The sequence below is a fragment of the Dromiciops gliroides genome, chromosome 4, assembly GCF_019393635.1.
Source record: "Dromiciops gliroides isolate mDroGli1 chromosome 4, mDroGli1.pri, whole genome shotgun sequence".
Lineage (NCBI taxonomy): Eukaryota > Metazoa > Chordata > Mammalia > Microbiotheria > Microbiotheriidae > Dromiciops > Dromiciops gliroides.
The window spans coordinates 324,343,912-324,365,324 of record NC_057864.1 but is presented as its reverse complement, the minus strand read 5'-3'; the positions used below and the strand labels follow the sequence as shown (position 1 = coordinate 324,365,324).

The window sequence follows — 21,413 nt, the reverse complement described above, 5'->3', positions numbered from 1 at the left end:
GAAAAGATGCCGGTGGAGGCTGGTGTGGTGCACAGCCTTATAATCTCTGCTACTTGGAAGACTGAGGTTGATGGATCTCTTGAGCTCAGGAGTTCTGATCAGCACTGTGCTAAGATGATCCCTGTGTCTGCACTAAATCTTGCATTAATAAGCCAATCCCCCTGAGTGAGAGGGGCTTAGCTACCATGTCCCCTGGGTGAAGCATCCCAGGACAGAAGCAGGGGAGGTCAGAGTTGTATAATCAAGCCCATGAGTAGCCTTTACATTCCCAGCCAGGGCCAGATAGGGAGAGGCCCAGTCTTTTTTTGTTTTTTAAAGGTAGCCAAACTGGCTGCATAATATTTGGGCACAGCCAATCTGGCCTAACTTCAGATTGGGATCAGTGCTAGACCTCTGATTTCATTGGTAATAAGAACTCTGGGTTGAGGAAATTCCCTTTACTAATGTAAGTTGACACCTTCTCTGCAATTTATATTCTTTGAGTTGCTTAGATCACTGAGAGATTAAGTCATTTGCCCAGGGTCAGTCATTATGTGTTAAAGGTGGAACTTAAGCCCGGGTTTTCCTAGCATCAAGGCCAGTGCTCCATCTACTACCCAGGGTTGTCACTTAAGTTTTACATATCAGTGTATAATCTACTTCAGTTTTTGCTTACTTATTTTGCAGTTATACGACATGTAGTAAGACTTGGCCTTGCATCTAGTCTGCTCTTTATGTAAAATTACTTTATTACCAGTGCACTTGTCCTAATGAGTCTCATGAGATGTTCATTTCTTTTAGAATGCCCAATTCCCCCAGGGAGACAATTAAAAAAACCAACCCCAAAAGAATAGTAGAATGACTATAGTAAAACATTTTCTGTTATGACTACCAATAGTTTTTCTTAATGTTATAGTCTATACATATTAGTGCTCTGGCAAGTCTCTCTTCTCAGCTCTATGCCATTATCTTATAAATATCTCCACTCTGACTTTACAATGCTGTTTATAGAATTTAATAAGGCAAATGTAATAATGCAGCCTGTGTTTTAATGCACAATCTCAATTGAGTTGACCACAAGATAAATAGAAACAGAAACGATAACTTGTTCCTACATATTCTTTTTAATAAGCATGTTATTTAGTTGATCAGCTTCCTGCAATAATGCCTTCTATCCCAGTCTCCCAGACAAATTGGCTAATGCTTTCTCACGCTTTTACTCTGGGAGTATTGGTTCCCTGAAGATATTTCTGTATTAAACTTCTAGAAAATCCTAACTTCTATATTAGGTTAAATAGAGAAATATGACTGTAGAGGAATTAAGAACGGTAAAGGCATTATCACGTTCATGTTGCATTATTTCAGAGTGGAACTTTTTTGCTTGCTGTTTACAAGGTCATGAGTAAGAAGCAAGACCTTTGACATAACCAACATACAGTTTTGCATTTAATTTCTGGCATGTGCCTTTTTTTAAAAAAAGAAACATGGTTTAATATAAAACACCACTGATGAGTCAAATGTACATTCATTTTTTGATACACTCATATGCTTAAGCCCACAAAAGAAAACTGGTGTGTGTGTGTGTGTGTGTTTTTAAGTTCATTCCTCGATTGGAAGTAAAATCACTTGTCATGCCAGCTAGCAGTTGCAAAATGCAAACCTTCATTCTGTAGCTGCCTATTTCTCATTTGGTTCTGACATATTAAAAAGCATATAATTAATGGTTGACATTAGTAATTAACATTAACTTTATGGTGCTTAATATGCCATCATTCATCCATCAAATAACCGAGGTGCATTAATGTCTTGGCATAAAGGTTTTAATTATATAAAACGGTCCTTCAGTTTTCATATGGAATGTTTGAAAGAAACCCAAAATGTATTAACAAAAAAAAAAAGGAAAAAGATTTCTATAAGCATTTGTTGAGAGTGAGTGGTTATTTTTATTTCTTCTTAGGAGTGTGTACCAGCAGTCATGCAGGGAACTTCTAGGAGAGAAAGCAGGCCTGAATGTGCCAGCCTCATCAGTGGCTAAAGAGCACCACCTGGCTGCAATTGCCCGTGCACTCTGGAGAAATTTCTTTCCATTCCTGAAGAGCCAGAGAATGTCACAGGCGGTGCCTATCCCTCAGCTTGCTGATACAGCTGCAGGTCAGCATTCATCCTTTATTTACTGTTGGTTATTTACTTTCTGCCTTACAGACTGCTGTTGTTTTGTCAGTATCATCTTGCCTCCACTAAATTTCTTACTACTGTAGCCATTTGAATGTTAAAACATTTTGACAACCACAAAAACGAAGCTGCCTATTTTAATAGGATCCTTTTATTTTTTATCCAGCTATGATTTATTAGAGACAAGGCTTGTTTTTGCCTGAAATGAAAGAGGTGTTATTAGTAGTATTGATAAAACTACTACTGATGGCAACAATTGACATTTATATAGGGTTTTAAGGTTTATAAAAGCACCTTTCTCACAACAAGCCCAAACTTCTCTTCTTCACCTGAAGAAGATTCATATTAAAAGAACTGTTTGATTGGTATCTCATGTTTTCAGAAAGCATCATTGCTGTGAAAGCAAATGATTTTTACAGTTGAATTGCTTAAATCTAAACCCAATCTTAAGCAGATTATTTTGTATGAATAACTGTTCTGTATGGAACATATAGCAGTGGAAATAACATTGGTTCTCAGTCAAACTGAGTATATCAGTTTGACTACTTATGTGACCTTGGGCAAGTCACTTAACCTCTATGGGCCTCAGTTTCTGGATTTGTAAAATGAGAAGGTAGGAGTAGATGATCCTGAAGTTACTTTCTGCTCTAAATTCATGATCCTATTCATGTGTCATCTGAGATACTTAACAAGAATACCAATCAAACTTTAAGAAGGTGAGAAGGCAGTAGTGGTGGTGGTGGTGGTGGTGGTGGTGGTGGTGGTAGCAGCAGCAGCAGCAGCAGCAACAGTAGTATTAATAGTAGTAGTGGTAGTGATGGTAGTTTTAGTACGTGATGAATAAAAATGTTGGCATGATAATCCCATATTATAATTGTTATGATTTTATAATGTAAAATTTTGATTTTTAAAAGCATAAGCACTCAACAAATAAAAGCAAATAAATTATGGAGTATATTCTCAAAGAAAGCATAAAATTTAAGCTACTTACATTTTAACTAGAACAATGATAAAGATATAAATTTTTAAAACTACTAATTTATTTATTTTGTTTTTCTAAAGCCTTTAAAAATAAATATTATTTTATTTTTAATTCAATTCAATTTTATTTTCATTTAAACATTTAGGTTGAGGGTTTCAGCTTCTTTTTGGTTAGTCAGAGTTTTAAATATTGTGGAAATGAAGCATATTTTGGAATATAGTGGCTAAAATTTCTTTTTACCTTAATGTGACTAAGCAAAGATGAATTAAAAGCTCCTTAGACGGAAGAATAGAAAATTTGAGTTTCTGAGCTATTGTGTCATTTCCCTAATTATATCTTTAGAATAGATTTTAATAAGGTAATGGCATCATGCTATGGAGGCACTTATAAAAATCACTTAGTCCAGTTTGGACTATATAAAAGTCACTTAGTCCAATAGAACTATTTACAAACCATCTATTGACAGTCTCTTTGAGTCTTTTCCTGTTAGTTAAAGATCTGTGCCCTCATTTCTTACTGTTCAGGTCCTTTACACGCATTCTTCAGTTTTTGCATTGTACCAGTCTGTGCAAAAATACAGTCTAGGTTCTAGGGAATTGGGATACTGATCAATCCATCAATCAATCCATCAATCAATCCATGATGTCCCTACTATGTTCTAGTTACTATGCAAAGTGATGGAGATGTAAGTACAAGATTTAGTGGAGAATTGGAGAAAAAGAATACTTAAAAGCATTTAAAGGGGGACATACCATTAAATGCAAATTGATATAGTGCAAACTAAGCACTGGGGGAAAAGAGTGAAGGGGTGCTTCATTGGAGCCAGTTACAGAATAGTAATTCCTGAAGGAGATAAGTTTGAAGTTGTTGTTTTGTTTTTTTCAAACAAGTATAATACAGTGTTCCAAACAGTTTTAGGAGAGCAAGTGTTAAGAGTAAAGAGAAATGACATTTGTGAAAGAGGGAGGTTCATTGTAAAAGGTTGGCTGAGTAATTCAAATTTGAGGGAACCTCTGTCAGTTCCTGAGTGAACTGATAAACACTATGTTTGTATGGTTTATTTTCTACACATAATGGAAAAGATGTGACACTGCAGCAATCAACCAAAATAAGACAGTCAGCCATTGGATTAGAGCCACTGGAGAGGATAACGGTGTTTTCTCCCATTGTGCTGTATATTTTAAAAAACTATTAAAATTGTATTTACTTATTATATTACTATCAGTGGTAACTTTTAATAAGGGAGGAAATGAACATTAGAATTTTTTCCCCCACTTTAATAGCACCAAGAGTTTCTCTTTCTTTTAAATCTAGGTTTTACTTGTCTGGCTTTGGACATGTCCAGAATGGCTCCCTCAGACCTTCAGCCTCAGCCAGTAATATCGATGATGCAGTTATTTGGCTGGGATGAAATGATTTGGCCCCACCTTGTATCTAGATATTTAAGTCATCTTATACAAAACAAGTAAGTACTTTTTGATTCTTATTCCTCTCATATGCTATCATTGAATTCCATAGTAAATGAATTGGGATGGGGGGGGAAATTATTGATACCTTTTGTTTTTCCATCACCTTCATTTCCATATATATATTCCATTCCCATCCCCTACTCAAAGAGATATCTCCTATAACAAAGGAAAAGGAAGGGTAATCAAGTAAATCTGGTTCAGTACAAATAACCAAGTCTAACTGTAAATTCATGCATCCATAGGGCTGGCCCCTGCCCCCACATAAAAGGGAAAGAGATGCATTTCCTAAGGTTTTCTTTTGGGCCAAACTTGCTCCTGAATATGCACCATTTTGGGGGTGGTTCTTTCCATCTACATTGCTAAATTGTTGTAGTCCTTGTGTGTGTTCCCTTACTTGTTCTGCAAACTTCACTCATGTAAGTTTCCTCCACTTTCTCTGTGTTTTTTCACGTTCATAATTTCTCATAGCACAGTGTTAGTCCATTATGTTTATATGTTTTAATTTAGTTAGCCATTCCCAGTCACTGAACATCTACTTTTTAACCCCACGTCTTTGCTATTACCCGATTAAAAAAAAAAAAAGATTTTGCTGAGTATTGAGGCTTTCTTTCTATCTTTGTCCTTCTTGAGTTATATACCTAGCCATATGGCTCAGAGAATATGCATATTTGAATCATTTTCTTAGCATAATTCCAAACTGCTTTCTAGAATGGTTGTATCAATTTGCAGCTCCACTAACATAAAATATGAATTTAAAAAGAATATCTTTCTTTCTGGTAGATGTGGAGTTGGAAAGGACCTCAGAAGACATCTATCAGCTTCCTAATTTTTCAGGTGAAGAAACTGAGGTCAGAGAGATGAAATAATCTGCTTGATGGTTACACAGATATTAGGCAGCAAAGTCAGGATTTGAACCCAGCACCACTGATTCCAAAACTAGTTTGTTTCCCCCTAACCATGCTGCCTTCTGAAACGGACTTTTTTCTGGCATTTTGTTCCTAGTCACATTATCACTACAGCATTAATACCTGGAGGAAAAATAGGAATATATTTTATAGCATGGTTTTAAAGGTTTCTAAAAATTACTTTTAGAATTTTCTTGAGGCTGTTTTGTTCTTAGTTCAGATTCAGCAGAGTGGGTTTGCTACCCATTAAAAAAAAAAAAAGGACTTTTCCACACCGAGTTATTACACATATTTCACATATTACATAGCTGATTTATGAACGAATATGAAACCCAAAGGAACTTAATACTAGGATTTTGTGCTTTCCAATTTGGTACCCCAGCATGGAACTAAAATTTAAGGACTGGAAATAATCTCATACTAATTTACTGGGTGACACAGGTAATTTACTTCTCTGTTTTGAGTCTCAATTTGTTCTGGCCATAAAATAAGGAAGTTATTTTATTTGTCCTCTAAGGTCCATTCCACACTAAAATTCTGTAACTAATTTTGTCTAACAAATTTTAGGCTGTGGGGGGTGGAAGGGGTGGGGATGAGCAGGTTCTCCAGATCTGTCATTTCATTTACCTAGGGAGCTCCTGATGAAGAAAGAAAACTCCCCCAATGCAAATCAGCCATGGTTCTACAACTTAAGTCTTAGAGAGTTGCCTTTAGCATTGAAAGGTCAAGTCAATTAATGAGCATTTATTAAGCACTTCCTCTGCTAATTGATAGTCCATGGTCACACAGCCTGTTAGAGGTAGGATTTGAACCCAGGCCTTTCTGACTCTAAGCCTGGCTCTCCAGCCACTTCATCACAAGCTTCTTAGTAAGGCCATGTGGTAAGGACAATATTGATTCCAATTCAGATTTCTGTTTGCTTCATCTACATGTTAACTCTAATTTTTAGCAGAATTGTACTTTTTATTATTATTCAGAAAGAGCATTTCCTCCATATTTTCCATAAAAGTATAAATAAGACTTTTTACTAAAATTATTAGAAGAATCACAATTATGAAAAAAAAAACTGGTTTGTGTGCACAAAATTCTTGTTTATAATTTTAAGAGTCTTAAAAGTCAACTTAGAGAATCATGTCTAGAACTCTGTGGATCTGCATAAAGAAAACTAATGATTATAATTCAGTTTTATATACCATGAAAGGAATTAGCACTTTGCTTTGTAGTTCTCTAATGCATTGATCATGTAATGTAATGTACTTTAATTAACTTTGTGTTTTCTCTCTGTATGAATCTATAAAAGTCATGAAGGCGTGTACTTTGTCTTAGCTAAACTTTGTGTCTCCCCCTAATACCTAGCACTGTTATACTTTCTTTTTTTCTTTTTTTTTGGGGGGGGTGCGGTAAACCACCTTTTCAAAATAGAGAAGTTGTTGACTGGTGTTTCCACTATAAAGCTGTTCCACAAATCAAAAACGGTAAAACAATGATACACATTTATAGGGATCAGGGACCAGAATGCAGACACCTCATTTAATAAGGGGCTTTGTGTTATACTTTCTTTAGGAGGTTTGTACCAAATGTTCCATGATGGCTGGGTGAAGATAATGTGCTTTCTGTTTGTCTAACATTTGTGGCATTGGATATTTTAACTTTAATTTACCTGTTTGTAGGCCAGCAACTCATGACCTTGCTCTCTCCATCTAATTCTCTTTTCTCTGCTTCCCTTATTGTGAGTTCAGGGAGTTGAGCCCAAACCAGAACTGAAGAACTAAACAACCCAAGACTCCCTCTACTCTCCCTTCTTTATGGTTGTCCATTGATACCTGCACTAAGTGGCACTATCTCATCCTTTGAGCATTGGGATTTTTTTGGTTTGTTTTGGGGTAATTGTGAAAGTGAAACATGAATTTCCTGAATAAGGAAGAGGAAGAACAAAGCATAAACTTCTCCAATATCAGGTTAATATTGGGTACCTCAGTAAAATTACTAAATGCCATGATGACCTAGACTTAGTACATATCAGATCCAGCTCCAAAGGACCCATTCACCCCAAGAAAAATTTCAATAAAACAATCTGTTCTTTGGAAGTTTAGTATTGTAATGATTTACAAACAGGGTTGGACTTTCTCCAAAAACAGGTCAAGCAGATCATTGTTTATCAATCAATGGATGAATGTTCTAGGTATAACAATTTATCATTCTTCCATTAATATGGCTGCCCTTCCTCCCCCCATTTACCCATAGGATACAGGCTAGCTTACTGTGCATTTGAACTCTGGAATAATTTGATATTCTTTGTGACTTAATTTTATCGGAATAAATTGTATGACAAAAAGAAATTTTATAAATATTTAATGATGCTGACTTTTCACATTAATATGTCTGTTTCTTACACCCTCTTTACTTTTCTACCCACTTCTAATAAGAGCCTCATTCCTTTCTTTAATCATATGATAGAATAAATTCTGGATTGGGAGTCAAGAGCTCTATGTTCAAGTTTCAGTGCCTGTTATTACAAAGTTTTATTGTGCATATGCATATCTTTGGGAAAATTCATCTCTTGTCTTTATTTTCCTTACTTGTTAAAGGAAGAGGTTGAGCATTTAATCATAGATTACCTATAAGACCCCTGACTCTCACATTCTATGATTATAATCTCATAGATCTTCCATCCTCATAATTTTCTTATTACAGTGCATTCAATTTTATAAACCCCTGCCTTCATTTGTAATTCCATTTCCTCCTCACCTTTCTCTTAGTATAAACTCTGTACACAAATGGATTGAGAGGGAGAAAGAACTTTTATGCAATAGGAGACTTTTTGTATTTGGATAGAATGTCATTTTATAGATGTCTATGAATGTGCAGTCTCTAAATGTTGTTTTGTGATATTTTGTTAATATACCTCACACACAGTAAGTGCTTAATAAGAGCTAATTGAATTGGAGCACAAACCCCATGAGTACAATGTAAATATATGTTGCCTTATTAATACATGAGTTTAATAACTGCGTTTGTATGTATATATATAATTTTTTAAAATTACAACCTTTTTCATCAGGACTCTCTCTGAGACACTTTTCCATTCAGGCTGTACATCATTCCAAGCCTTAACTGTACGATCATGGATCCGCTGTGTTTTGCAAATGCACATGAAAGACCTCTCTGAACCCAATGGCACTTTGGTTGATGTAGATGATGAACAAACTGTTGGTAAGTGTTCTGGGGGCCACTTACGATTCTGTATTATTGGCTATGTTTAAGATTCTCAGTTAATTGCATCAACTAATTTAAAAGATATAGAGATTGATTTGTAATTTGGTATGAATATAAACAGAATTATATTCCCCTCTGCTGCCTGTTCTTTTCTTGATGTTTTGCCTGCACCATACATGACAAATTTCTCTCATACAAAGATAAAAGAGCTTGTTTCCTTGGAAGCAAAGAACAAAAACTTGCTCCTGAGGAGACAAGCTTTTTTTTTTTCTCCCTGAAGAAACTGATCAGAAAAAAAGTGAAAATCTGAAGTAAATAACTAGACATCACACTGTGAACTCCCTAAAAAGAAAAATACCCAATTATGAATAATTCTTTCCCATTTTATATTAGATATTTTGCCTTTCTTCTACTTCTCCATTATTCACTGAGTGATACTTGTACTGTTTTTTATCTCTTACATACAGTCTAGTTGTCTATAGGACATATCTTCTCCTGAAGCTATTGTTTATGCCCATTTTGTAAATTGCAGGAAGGCCAGACTGAAAAAATTCTCCAAATTTACTTTGATAACTTATTACACTAGTTGGCTTTACATGAATAAATTTTTGTGCTAGAATGTTTCACAAGTACATGACTTCTTTGAATAAAGCCTTTGCTTAGTGAAAGAAACTTAATTCAGAGTCTTTGAATTTTGTGGAAATTTGAATTTAAGAAGAAAGACAGCTTCATGAATGAAGTATAGTACATTTCCTGCTATATTGTCTTTTTAAACAGAAAAAGAGTACATGGAACAGTTGGCTGAACTGACAAGGTTGCTATTTCAGCTTCCAGAAGTAAAGAATATTCTCTCAAAGGCTCAAGTTGAACATTTAACCATCACCCAAGACCCTCCAAAAGCACTTGTCCTATTCCTTGAGGTATTGTACATTTATCAGCATAATTATATATCTCAGTTAAAGTGATATGCAAGAAAACATGATATATTCTTGAAAAGTTGCCTGTGAAGTGAATTTTTTTAAATCTTGTCATGTGTTTTCCATTGTTTTCTATTGCGGTGTTGAAGCTAAGCTCCTAGAACAAAAATTTGGACTAAAGACATAAAACAATTCCATTCAAGAAGGCAGTGAACCCTTAAAAATAACATTAAATAGAAAATAGTAAAGCACTGAAGTGATAAATCAACACCTTAGCTTACCCTCCGAATCCATGTGGTGGGACTGTCTTGTGTATTAAACTCAGTTTAAAATAAGACTTTTTAACATGCTAGAGACTAAATTCATTTGCACAATTCCCAAGGCAGTTCCAGCTTATAAGTTGGTACAATATGTTAATTATGGGGTTTTAGGATACTTAAAGTAAGCTACAACTTACAAATACTGCTGTAACACAACATATTGTGTCAGAAATTAATTTGCTGAGAAAAGGAAATTATGACTGGCCTTGAGAATTCAGTCTGTGGCTTTATCTCTTTTCCAAGATAAACATTTTCTTTCAAAAACCTCTTGTTTTAAACCATTAATTCTCTACTTAGGTGCTATATGCATGCATAACAGCTTTTCATGCAAAGTAACCTTCTTCAGCCATGTGTGGTCATTTGTAGATGGCATACCTAATGGTTTTACAGCTAGCATTAAGCTAGGAAGTATAATTGACCTGTGACAGGCAAGATGCAAAAAAAGATCTCAGTAGGATAGAAAGTTACACTGAGTCTAGGTTTAAAAGTTTGTAAATAAATTTCAAGTTCAGAATGGAGGAGGTATGGCAAGATAATTGTTGGTCTGAAAGAGACCTTGGGGTTTTAATGAACAGGAAGAGTCAACACTGACATGAAAGCAAAAAAAAAATGCTAATACTAATCTAGGTTTCATTAAAAGATACAGAGAATACAGAATTAAATGGTGATAGTATTGATGCAATTTGACTATACTATAGCAGATTGCATCTGAAGTATTATGCTCAGTTTGGGGTCCTGCATTTAGAAATATATATAATTTTTTTCTTTTTTCTTTTTCTTTCTTTTTTTTTTTTTGTGGGGCAATAAGGGTTAAGTGACTTGCTTAGGATCACACAGCTAGTAAGTGTCAAGTGTCTGAGGCCAGATTTGAACTCAGGTCTTCCTGAATCCAGGGTCGGTGCTTTATCCACTGTACCACCTAGCTGCCCCCTATGGGGTCCTGCATTTAGTGAGAACACTGAAAAGGCAACCAGAATAGAGCAACCAGGATGTGAAGGCTTGAGATCTTGCCATATAAAGATTGCTTAAAGAGCAGGGAATGATTAATTTGGAGAAGTGGGACCAGATAGCTTTAAGTGTTTGAAGAACAATCATTTGGAAGAAGAATTAACTTGTTTAGCCTGGTCCTTGAGGGGAAAAGTATAATAAGGTTTAAAAATTTCACAGAGGTAGATTATGGCTTAAAATAAGGGAATATTTCCTAATTATCAGAGCCATCCAAAAGTGAAATAAATTGCCATGGAAGAGGTAGTGAGGTCCCATTGATGAGAGGTCTTTAAGAAAAAGCTGATTGACACTTGTTAGGTGTATGGTAGAAGTAAAAACTATAGGTGATTATATTGTGGGGAGTTTGGGCTGTCTGCTTAACTGTTTCACAAACTTCTTGGATGCACAGATCATAAAGCCTGCCTTTGCCCCCTCTTGCCTAGTTTCTCATTGCAATTATTTATTAAGGAAATTATTTTTGACCTGTTGTTTAAAAACCATTTTGATTGTAAGAATTGAATCTTTTTGATCCTCCTTTTGATTTGTATTCAAATTTCAGTAAATTTTTAATAGTGAGTTAGAGCTACAGGTTTAAGTAAATGGAGACGGAGTTGAGCAGTACTTTTTGAATGTTAACTAAAAGCTTGGAAAAATCAATCATATTTGTTTCTTCTTTATTTTGCAGGCCATTGGTATAACATATGGTAGCTTACAAACACTTCCTGAGAAGTCTGCCATGGTCACAAAAGCATTAGAATACCTTGGTGAGGTATTGAAATATGTTAAACCTTATTTGGGGAAACAAAGTTCCAATGCAGGTCTACAGCTGACTTACAAAATAATGGGTATGTATTGACCAAGGGTTCTTAACATTGTCTTGGTCATAACTCAAAATTTTGGTTTTGTAGGATGGCCCCTTAATATAGTATCAAAGAATGAAGGAATGAATACGCTGGTCAACTCTCAATTATCAGTGCTGACATTAGAGCAGTAGCAAAAATAATCCCTAAACAGTGTTACTGCAGGTGGTCTGTGAATCTATAGGTACTCCGGCTAGCCATAACTATTATGCACCTTCTTGTCCTCTGTAACCCCTGTTCATGTCTTCCTATACCTGCTAATGCTACCTCCTCAAAAAGAAAAATTACTTTGTATTTGTTATACATATACTTATTTATGTACATGTTTTGTTCTGATAAGTCCCGTGAAGGCAAAGCCTATTTCATTTGTTATCTCTGTATCTTTTGTTCCTGTTATATAATACCTACTTAATTAATAGTTGTGCATTAATTGATAAAGATTCCACCAAATACCTGGGAGAACTTTGATACTTTGATATTATATGGGGACTAGTGAAGAAATTGGCAAAAAGGAGGCAGATCACATGCTTCATCACTGGTCCTTTAGAATCGTGGTTGGACAATGTATTGATCAGAATTCTTAGATCTTTCATAGTCTTTAATTCCTACAATGACGTTATTACATAAATTGTTTTGCTACATTAGTTCATACAAGTCTTTGCAGTTGTGTCTGAAAACATCCTTTTCATCACTATTAAAGTACAATAATATTCAGTTATTAAAATACAATAATATATTCCTATGTCATACTATGTCTAGCCATTCCTTAATTGATGTGCAAAAGGATTTGGGGGTGAGGGAGGGAGTGGGGCTTTGGGAACAGGATCCTAGGCTATCTCCATCCCAGTTTGTCTATTTAATATTTAAACTCTGTTATAAATCATATACTCAGACAATAACTTTTTACCATATTCTTGGTTGATTGTTTTGAATATAAATTTGTTTTAAAATGTAAATGCCCCCCCCCCCAAAAAAAAAACCAGTGTGATGAGAGGTAGGTAGCTTCTTACAGTAAAACAAAAAATGCTATATTTGGAGCCAAAGTACCTGGGTTCACATCCACTCTTGGCACTTAACTTCTTGTCTGACTTTGAGCAAATCTTCTCTCCATACCATCCCACCACCCCCATGTCAGTTCATCTGTAAACGATTGACAAGTAAAGGCCCTTTCAAATCCAAATTACTTTTCTTTCCGTGTTCCTTATGAAGGGGATTGAGAGTGAATTTACTAGAACAGCAGGAATACTTATGCATCAAATTTTGCCATATACAGTTCTGTATTTTTTCCTTTCAAAAATAAATCTTACATTTATCAGCGTTATTATTCCAGAATTCAGCCATCTTTGGAAAGAAAGTAGGTGAATTGACTATTTTTGTTCACCAAAGCCATATTACTTGACCAGAAACAGGCTGGATATAGAAATTGAGAGGGATCATGTCATGAGACAGCATTTTCAAGTTTTCTACAGACTATCAATTCTTTTCATATATGTATATGTATATATATATAATTTTTTTTATATTTTTTTTTTAGCACTTGTGGTTTGGGGGGGAGGGTGTTGTTTTTTTGTTTGTTTGTTTTGCAGGGCAGTGAGAATGAAGTGACTTGCCCAGAGTCACACAGCTAATAAGTGTCAAGTGTCTGAGGTCAGATTTCAACTCAAGTCCTCCTGAATCCAGGGTCAGTGTTTTATCCACTGCGCCACCTAGCTGTTCCCCTTTTTGGTTCTTTATATTCTCATGCCTAATATAGTGGTGCATTGTTGGTACTTTATCAGTATTTGCTGGTTGTGATGTAAATGTGAATAAACCTTATTTCTATATCTGGAAATTTAATCTTTGTTATTAAGAGATGAAGAGAAATGTGAGTACCTATGTTCTCACTCATGTATCAACAAAATGATGCAGAAAGTGGTGGCAACACAAGTATCTTTATTGAGTGAATGACAGACGTTTTAGGAACTATTAATTGATTAATTATTGGGGACTGGAAGATATTTCTGTTTGGTTCTATAAAATTATTATTAGAAATTAGCACAATTGACTGTTATGCTCTTTTTTTCTCTAGTTATTAGATTATGTTATAAGTTGAATGTGTGATCCTAGAGTATGTGTGTTCTTATAGGCCTTTTATTATTACAAAGTATACATTGGTATCATCAGGAATTGTCAAAATAGGGGGCAGCTAGGTGACACAGTGTTTAAAGCACTGGCCCTGGATTCAGGAGGACCTGAAGTCAGGAATTGTCAAAATAAATATTCACTAGAGATATGAAGAGCCAGACATTTTTGAGAGGAAGAATTTTTTTCTTAAGACTTCTTCAGGAAATGGTAAAGTTTTGGCTTAGGATTTTTTCTAGCAATATGATGAATAAAAGTTTTTCATGCCTTGCTACCTGGCCTTTTACTTTCCAAAGATGGTTTCTAAAAACTATGCAATAGGAAGATTTCAGTGAAATGTCTCTGTGAGGAAGCAGCATATCAGAATTCCCAGGGGCCAGGGCAAAATGCATTTCTGCCTACAGGGGGCATTGTCATTTTCATAAGAAAAGGAATATCCTTATTTTCTTCATAATAACTGGTGCTTATTTATTTTTTTGATATTTTATATCACTTAGTAGCATCACTTCTCAGTGACTCCCTGAAGCCCATAGAAACTTCTCTTGTAACAAAGTTAAGCAAAACAAGCCAACCCACTGCCAATATCCCACAAGAAATACCTAATTCCACACCCTTAGTTCATCTTTTGTGGCAGCTAGGTGATGCAGTGGAGTCAGAGAGACCTGATTTTAAATCTAGCCTCAAATTCTTATTAACTGTATGAACTACTACTGCCACTGCCACTGCCACTGCCATTGCCACTGCCACTGCTTGTGTCAGGAAGAATAAGGTATGTTCACCTAGTTTCCTCTCAAGTTAGGATCCGTGTTCTGATCTGACTAGTTTTCAAAAGCCTGGCAGTGGTAGATACTAGCCCAGAATTCTCATCCATATTTATTATATTTTACTACATTATGTTTTACATTTACATGTTACTTACTCAAAAGATCTAGGCTAGGAAGGCATAAAGACAAGCTTAAAGGTTTTGAAGCTGGAAGTCATTTCCTCCTAGCCCATTAATCTCTGGAGATCTACAAAGGATCTAGAAGAAAATATCCTTGTATATTAACAGTGGAAGTTTTATATTTATCTGCATTTATGGATTTATGAACTCACATAGGTGGGTCCTACCTTCAGTGATATAATTCATAACTTGTCAGTTCCTGCCTATCCTTTAGACTCTACAAATCAGGGCTTGACTTATTGTTTTGCTTAGGATCTCATCTTAAGAACGTGATGGAGAAATGGTTAATAATATAGATTAGACTTAAAAGTGTGCTTTTTTGTCCTTTTTTTTGCCCTGGAAAGCCAGTTGTTAAACATTTAACAGAACATATCATATGATCTTTTTAATTAAATTGTATTTTGTTTTCAAAATATAAGCTCCTTAGCCTATAATTTAAAAATCCTCAATAATGGGGCAGCTAGATGGTGCAGTGGATAGAGCACCGGCCCTGGAGTCAGGAGGACCTGAGTTCAAATCCGGCCTTAGACACTTAACACTTAGTGGCTGTGTGACCCTGGGCAAGTCACTTAACCCCAATTGCCTCTCACACACACACACACACAAATTCAAAAAAAAAAATCCTCAATAATCTAGCTCTTAAGTTAGTTGTTAGACTTTTTTCTTACTCTCCTCCATACAACCAAAATGTAAAACTCCAGTTTTATAGCTGGAGTTGTTTAACTCCAATTTTGAGTTTGAAACTGGCCTACCAGCTATTGGACTCACAATTCTGTCTGCTACTTTCATGATTTGGTACTGGCTATTCACCATATCCCTGGAAGCAAAGTCTTTCTGAGTTTCACTTCCTAGAATCTTTAACTTTCTTCAAAATTTAGTTCAGGGGCTACTTCCTTCATGAAATCCTTATCCTCTCAGTTATACCATCTGCCTCTTCAGATTATTTTGTGTTGCCTAGTCTGGCTTTATAACCCCGAGTAGAATGTAAGGCCCTTGACAACAGGGATTGTGTTTTTGTCTTTGTATTCCAGGTGCCTTACATGTACTGTGTACTTGAATAATTGTTAAATATGCCAAGCACCATGATTGTATGAGTAAACAAGTTAAAGATAATGTATGTTTACGTTCCTAAATTAACAAAGTAACTTCATATGTATAAAGGGCTCAAAAGACAAGAAAAGCAATTGTATGTATTTCCATTTTTAATGACCCTCTTTCCCCAATTTCCATTTAAAATAAAATCTCCAGTGACTTCAGAATTCCTGGAAATTTCACCTCTCTGCTGTTTCAAAGAAATGTTTGCCTTTCAGTGAAACGTTAAAAAGTGTGGCAGTAAAATTGATGTATCTTCTCTATGTCCTATGAACCTGTAAAACAGATGGTTCCCTATAAAGTACTTTAACCTTACAGCTGATGAAATTTCCAGTGTGGACGAAATATGTATGCATGTTAGTAGGTACCTATCCATCCCAAATGATCTAGGTGTGACAAATGAGAGTAGAATGAGTCATTGTGAATGTCAGAAATAATGGCAATACCCTTTTAAGAGTATATTAATATGTGGTCTTATAAATGCTTTTTTCCAATAGGTAGAAAAAATGGGGAGTGAGGCAGCATTATTTAAAATATTGCTAAGTGAACATTGAGTTTCTTTATGATTGATCATTGTATTTTCTTTTACACCAGAAGATTAATGTTGTTTGTTGTTCATAGGGGTGATTATGGGTTGACTCTTACACATCAATAACTTCTTCTGCAGGCCTATTTTGTTGCCTTTTTTCCCATTTCAGAACATAAGTATATATGTATTTATTCTATGTGTATATACATATAAACAAACATGCAAACACACAGAGTGAGGCATCTACATCTTTCCCTCTGTTTTGGACCTAGCCTTTTCTTTTTCCTTTTTTATTTTCTAAGATGAGTAAATGATTACCCTTGTGCAGTAGGTTTTCACCTATGCTGTTTGATCCAGCCCTTGCTATAGTATGTTATGAAATGAGACTCTTTTCAGGAAATTTGTAACTCAGCCTTCTTGGTATAATTTATTTGGGAAATATGCCCCTTGTTGTGAATCATCGTAAAGGCTTGGAGTCTTGATAATTAGTTTCCTAAAGAAATTTCCTGGTTTTCTGTTAAAAAACACAAAGCATTTTTTAAAAATTGGTTTGATGCTATTTTCTTTGAAACACACGAATTTAGATTAATTGCCCTTCCCCTTTCAAATAGAGAGATTACAAATGCAGAGTTTCTTAGCACCAAGGAAACTGTAATGTATTTACAAAGGTATTTAAAATGGGATCACAGCATAAGACCAAGGACAGATCCCTGGCATATTTCATCAGAATCTCTGATTTAGAACTAGAGGAAAACTTCTCACCCAGCCAATCCAACACCCATTACAATCCAACTTCATTACAAATGAAGAAATTGAGAGGTTTTAATAGCCTAAGTGATATGCCCAGGTTCACACAGCTAGTAGTAACAAAGACAAGATTAGAACCCAGATCCTCTGAATGCACACCTAGTGCTTTTTCCACCACAAGAAGGAAATCTTAGTCATCTACCAAGCAGAATTCAAAGTTAAACAGCTGATGATTTTATATATGACTGGTAAAGGTGAAAATGAAACGGGGGCAGCTAGGTAGGTGGTGCAGTGGATAGAGCACTGGCCCTGGAGTCAGGAGGACCTGAGTTGAAATCCAGCCTCAGACACTTAACACTTACTAGCTGTGTGATCCATGGCAAGTCACTTAACCCCAATTGCCTCACTTAAAAAAAAAAAATGAAACGGAATCAAAATTTTCGAATTGAAAAAGAATTCAAGAGTCATTTCATTCACTGATTTTATGGAGTTGATTTTATTATTATTATTAAATAAGTTTTATTTATGCTTCTTGATTTTTATTCTACATCTATAAATATAGAAACATCCTTTTCCCTCCACCTTCTTCATGAAATTGAACTGTCTCTTACAACAAATAAAAGTAGTTAAACTATCATTGTATCTTAAGTGCATGCTGCACTGTTCTGTCCTAGTAGATTCCTGCCCCTGGGCTGAAATAAAAGCCAACTACCCTCATTTTCAGGGTGAGAACCCTTTATATAAATAGCGTTCCAGTTAACATCTCCAAAGTCACACCTAGGAAGTTAGAAAACTGAGGCTAGAACCAGCCTTAACTCACTGTCCCTTGCTTTTTTTTATTCTCATACTTGCTGTGATTAGACCTTGCACAGCTGAATAAGAAAATGTTTAGAGTATAGTTCACATTTCCTAATTTCCTTTTCTGTTTTTTCCCCAATGGTTCTGCTGTAGGGGTCCTTGTAAAGTCATGGGCGCTGATTCTAGCCACTTCTAAAGCACAGAACCTCCTGTTCCGTATCATAGACTGCTTGCTTCTTCCATGTGCTGTGCTGCAGCAAGAGAAAGACCTGCCCACAGGTATGCTGACTGCTATTCGGAAAAGTCTTCCTCTCTACCTTCAGGTAAGTTGCATTTACACTTAAGCTGCCCATAGGTAAATAAACTTTATTTTCATTCTGGAACATTTTATATTAAACAAAGATAATAAAAACTTGTATTAAAATCTTACATACACTGAGATTGAGGGAAGGTAATTTTTTTGTTCTTTTACTGACCACAAAAATTGAAGTTCTTTTGGAGGTATATATCAAAATCTCAAAAGAACCTTGAATGGCTTAACTAAATAGTAAGTTTACAGGAGAACTTGCCACAGGGTCCCAACATGATACCACCTCCTTATAGAATTACTACGAAAGAAAGAAGAGGAAGTTGAGGTAGGTGTTTTGGTGTTTGTTTGTTTTTAATCTTGAATTTCACTTCATGATGCAGTTGATAAAAGGTAGGGCCTGCCTTAAGACCTGAGTTCAAATTCAGCCTCAGGTAATTCCTAGCTGAGTGACTGACCCTGGCTAGTCACTTAACCCCTGCTTATCTCAGTTCCTCATCTGGAAAATGGGAGAATAATAATACCTAACTCCCAGGGTTGTTGTGAGGATTAAATGAAATAATAATTGTAAACTGCTTAGCACAATGCCTGGCATGTAGTGATGTTAGTTATTATTAATTAATTAAAGTAATATTTTAGATCTGCCATCTTTTTAAAAAATCTTTTTAAAATGCAATAAAAAGATAAGTACTTTTATTGTTTTCATTTTGGACAATGGAATTTTGATGTCTCCATTTGAGAAAAATCATTCATCACTAGCAATCAGTGATTCCAAAACAAGATATAGGAAACAATAAAATTGGTAATTAAAAAAAAAATTAGTATTTTAAGAATGAGAGGCAGTGTGGTAAAATGGATAGAGACCTGACTTCAGATGCAAAATGTCCTGGCTTTAGGGGCCACCTCTTCCACTTTGGGGCTGAGTAACTGAGCAAGGAAATTAACTCTTCTAGTGACTCATGTTGCTCCCTAGGATTCTAAATTCCAATTATTTATTTATTTAGAGTTTAACCCAAGTTACATGTTAAAAAAACACACACACATTTTTTTACATTGATTTTTTTAAAAATTTATGTTCCAAATCTTCTTCCTCCCTCCCTTCTCACCCCTCCCTAAGAAATCAAGCAATTCAATATAAGGTATACATGTGCAGTCATGCAAAACATCTTCACATTAGTCAGATTGTGAAAGAAAACAGACAAAATATCTTTAGAAAGAGGAGCTAACAAATAAAATTATACTTCAATCTGTATTCAGATACCAGGAGTTCTATCTGTTGATGGTTTCCATTTTTCATACATCCTTCTAATAGCATCCTGTTCATCATTTCTTTCACAATTACTATTGCTAACTGTATTACCCTCCATCCTATTTTCTCTCCTTGATATTTACTCTTATTTTCTATCTTCTTTCACCCTATCTTGGATCAAAAGTGTTTTGCTTTTTACTGCCCCCTCTCCCTTCCTTTGCCTCTTCCCCCTTACCCCCTTACCCTCTCACTTTCCCTCAGGGCAAAATATATTACTATACCCACTTGAGTGTGCAGGTTATACCCACTTTGAGCCAATTTTGATGAGAATGAGGCTCACTCACCCCTCCGCTCCTTCTGCATCTTCCCTTCCACTCTGTAAGCTCTTGTTTCTTTTATGTGAGCTACTTTACTGCATTCCACCTCTCCCTTTCCCTTTCTTCCAGTACATTCCTCTTACCCCTTACCTTTATTTTAAAGATGTCATCATGGGTCAGCTAGGTGACAAAGTGGACAAAGCACCAACACTGGACCCAGGAGGCCCCAAGCCCAAATCCAGTTCCAGACATAAGCCACGCGCTGCCCCCCCCCCCCGCCTGCCCCACAAAAGCCAAGGATAAGCAAAAAATAAATTTTTTTAGAGTTATCATCCCTTCATATTCAATTCAAACCTGTTTCCTCTAAGTATATTCTTTTCAGCTGCCCTAATACTGAGAAAGTTCTTATGAGTTAGAAGTATTATCTTCCCATGTAGGAATGTAAGCAGTTTAACTTTTTAATATCCCTCATGGTTTCTTTTTCCTGTTTACCTTTTTATGCTTCTCTAGGACCTTGTATTTGATAGTCATATTTTCTATTCAGTTCAGGTCTTTTCATCACGAATGCCTGAAAGTCGTCTTTTTCATTGAAGTCCCATATTTTTCCCCTGAAAGATTATACACAGTTTTTCCTGGTAGTTGATTTTTGGTTGTAATCCCAGTTCCTTTGCCCTCTGGAATATCATATTCCTTGTGCTCCAATCCTTTAATGTAAAAGCTGCTAGATCTTGTTTTATCCTTACTGTAGCTCCATTGTATTTGAATTCCTTTTTTCTAGCTGCTTGCAATATTTTCTCTTTGACCTGGGATGTCTGGAATTTGGCTGTAATATTCCTGGAAGTTTTCCTTTTGGGATCTCTTTCAGGAGGTGATCAGTAGATTCTTTCAATTTCTATTTTACCTTCTGCTTTTAGAATATCAGGGCAATTTTCCCTTACAATTTCTTGGAAGATGATGTCTAAGCTCCTTTTTTTGGTCATGATTTTCAGGTAGTTCAATGTTTTTCAAATTATCTATTTTCCAGGTGACCTGTTTTTCCAAGGAGATATTTCATAATGCCTTCTGCTTTTTTTATTCATTTGGATTTGCTTTATTGTGTCTTGATTTCTCAAAGTCATTAGCTTCTATTTGCTCTATCCTAATTCTTAGGCAGTTGTTTTCTTCAGAGAGCTTTTGTATCTCCTTTTCCATTTAGCTTTTCAAGCTGTTGACTTTTTTCTCATTACTTTCCTGCATCACTTTCATTTCTCTTTCCATTTTTTCCTCTACCTCTCTTATTTTATCTTCAAAGTTCTTTTTGAGCATCTCTATGCCCTGAGACCAATTCATATTTTTCTTGGAAGCTTTGGATGTAGGAGCTTTGACTTTGTTATTTTCTTCTGAGGGTGTATTTTGATATATCTTGTTGCCAAAGAAACTTTTGATGGTCTGCTGCTTTCTCTGCCTGCTCATCTTGCTGGCGTATTTTTTGGCTTTTAACTCCTTCTTACAGTGGAACCCTGC

General features: G+C 35.6%; 1 protein-coding gene across 1 annotated transcript in view; it reads left to right on the top strand.

The window, feature by feature from the left end:
* Positions 1-21,413, top strand: part of MMS22L (MMS22 like, DNA repair protein) — a 174,884-nt gene that overhangs the window by 116,959 nt on the left and 36,512 nt on the right. The window contains 6 exon segments of the mRNA XM_044004415.1: positions 1,937-2,130; positions 4,448-4,598; positions 8,569-8,720; positions 9,501-9,643; positions 11,633-11,792; positions 18,191-18,360. Coding sequence (XP_043860350.1) covers positions 1,937-2,130; positions 4,448-4,598; positions 8,569-8,720; positions 9,501-9,643; positions 11,633-11,792; positions 18,191-18,360 — 970 coding nt within the window.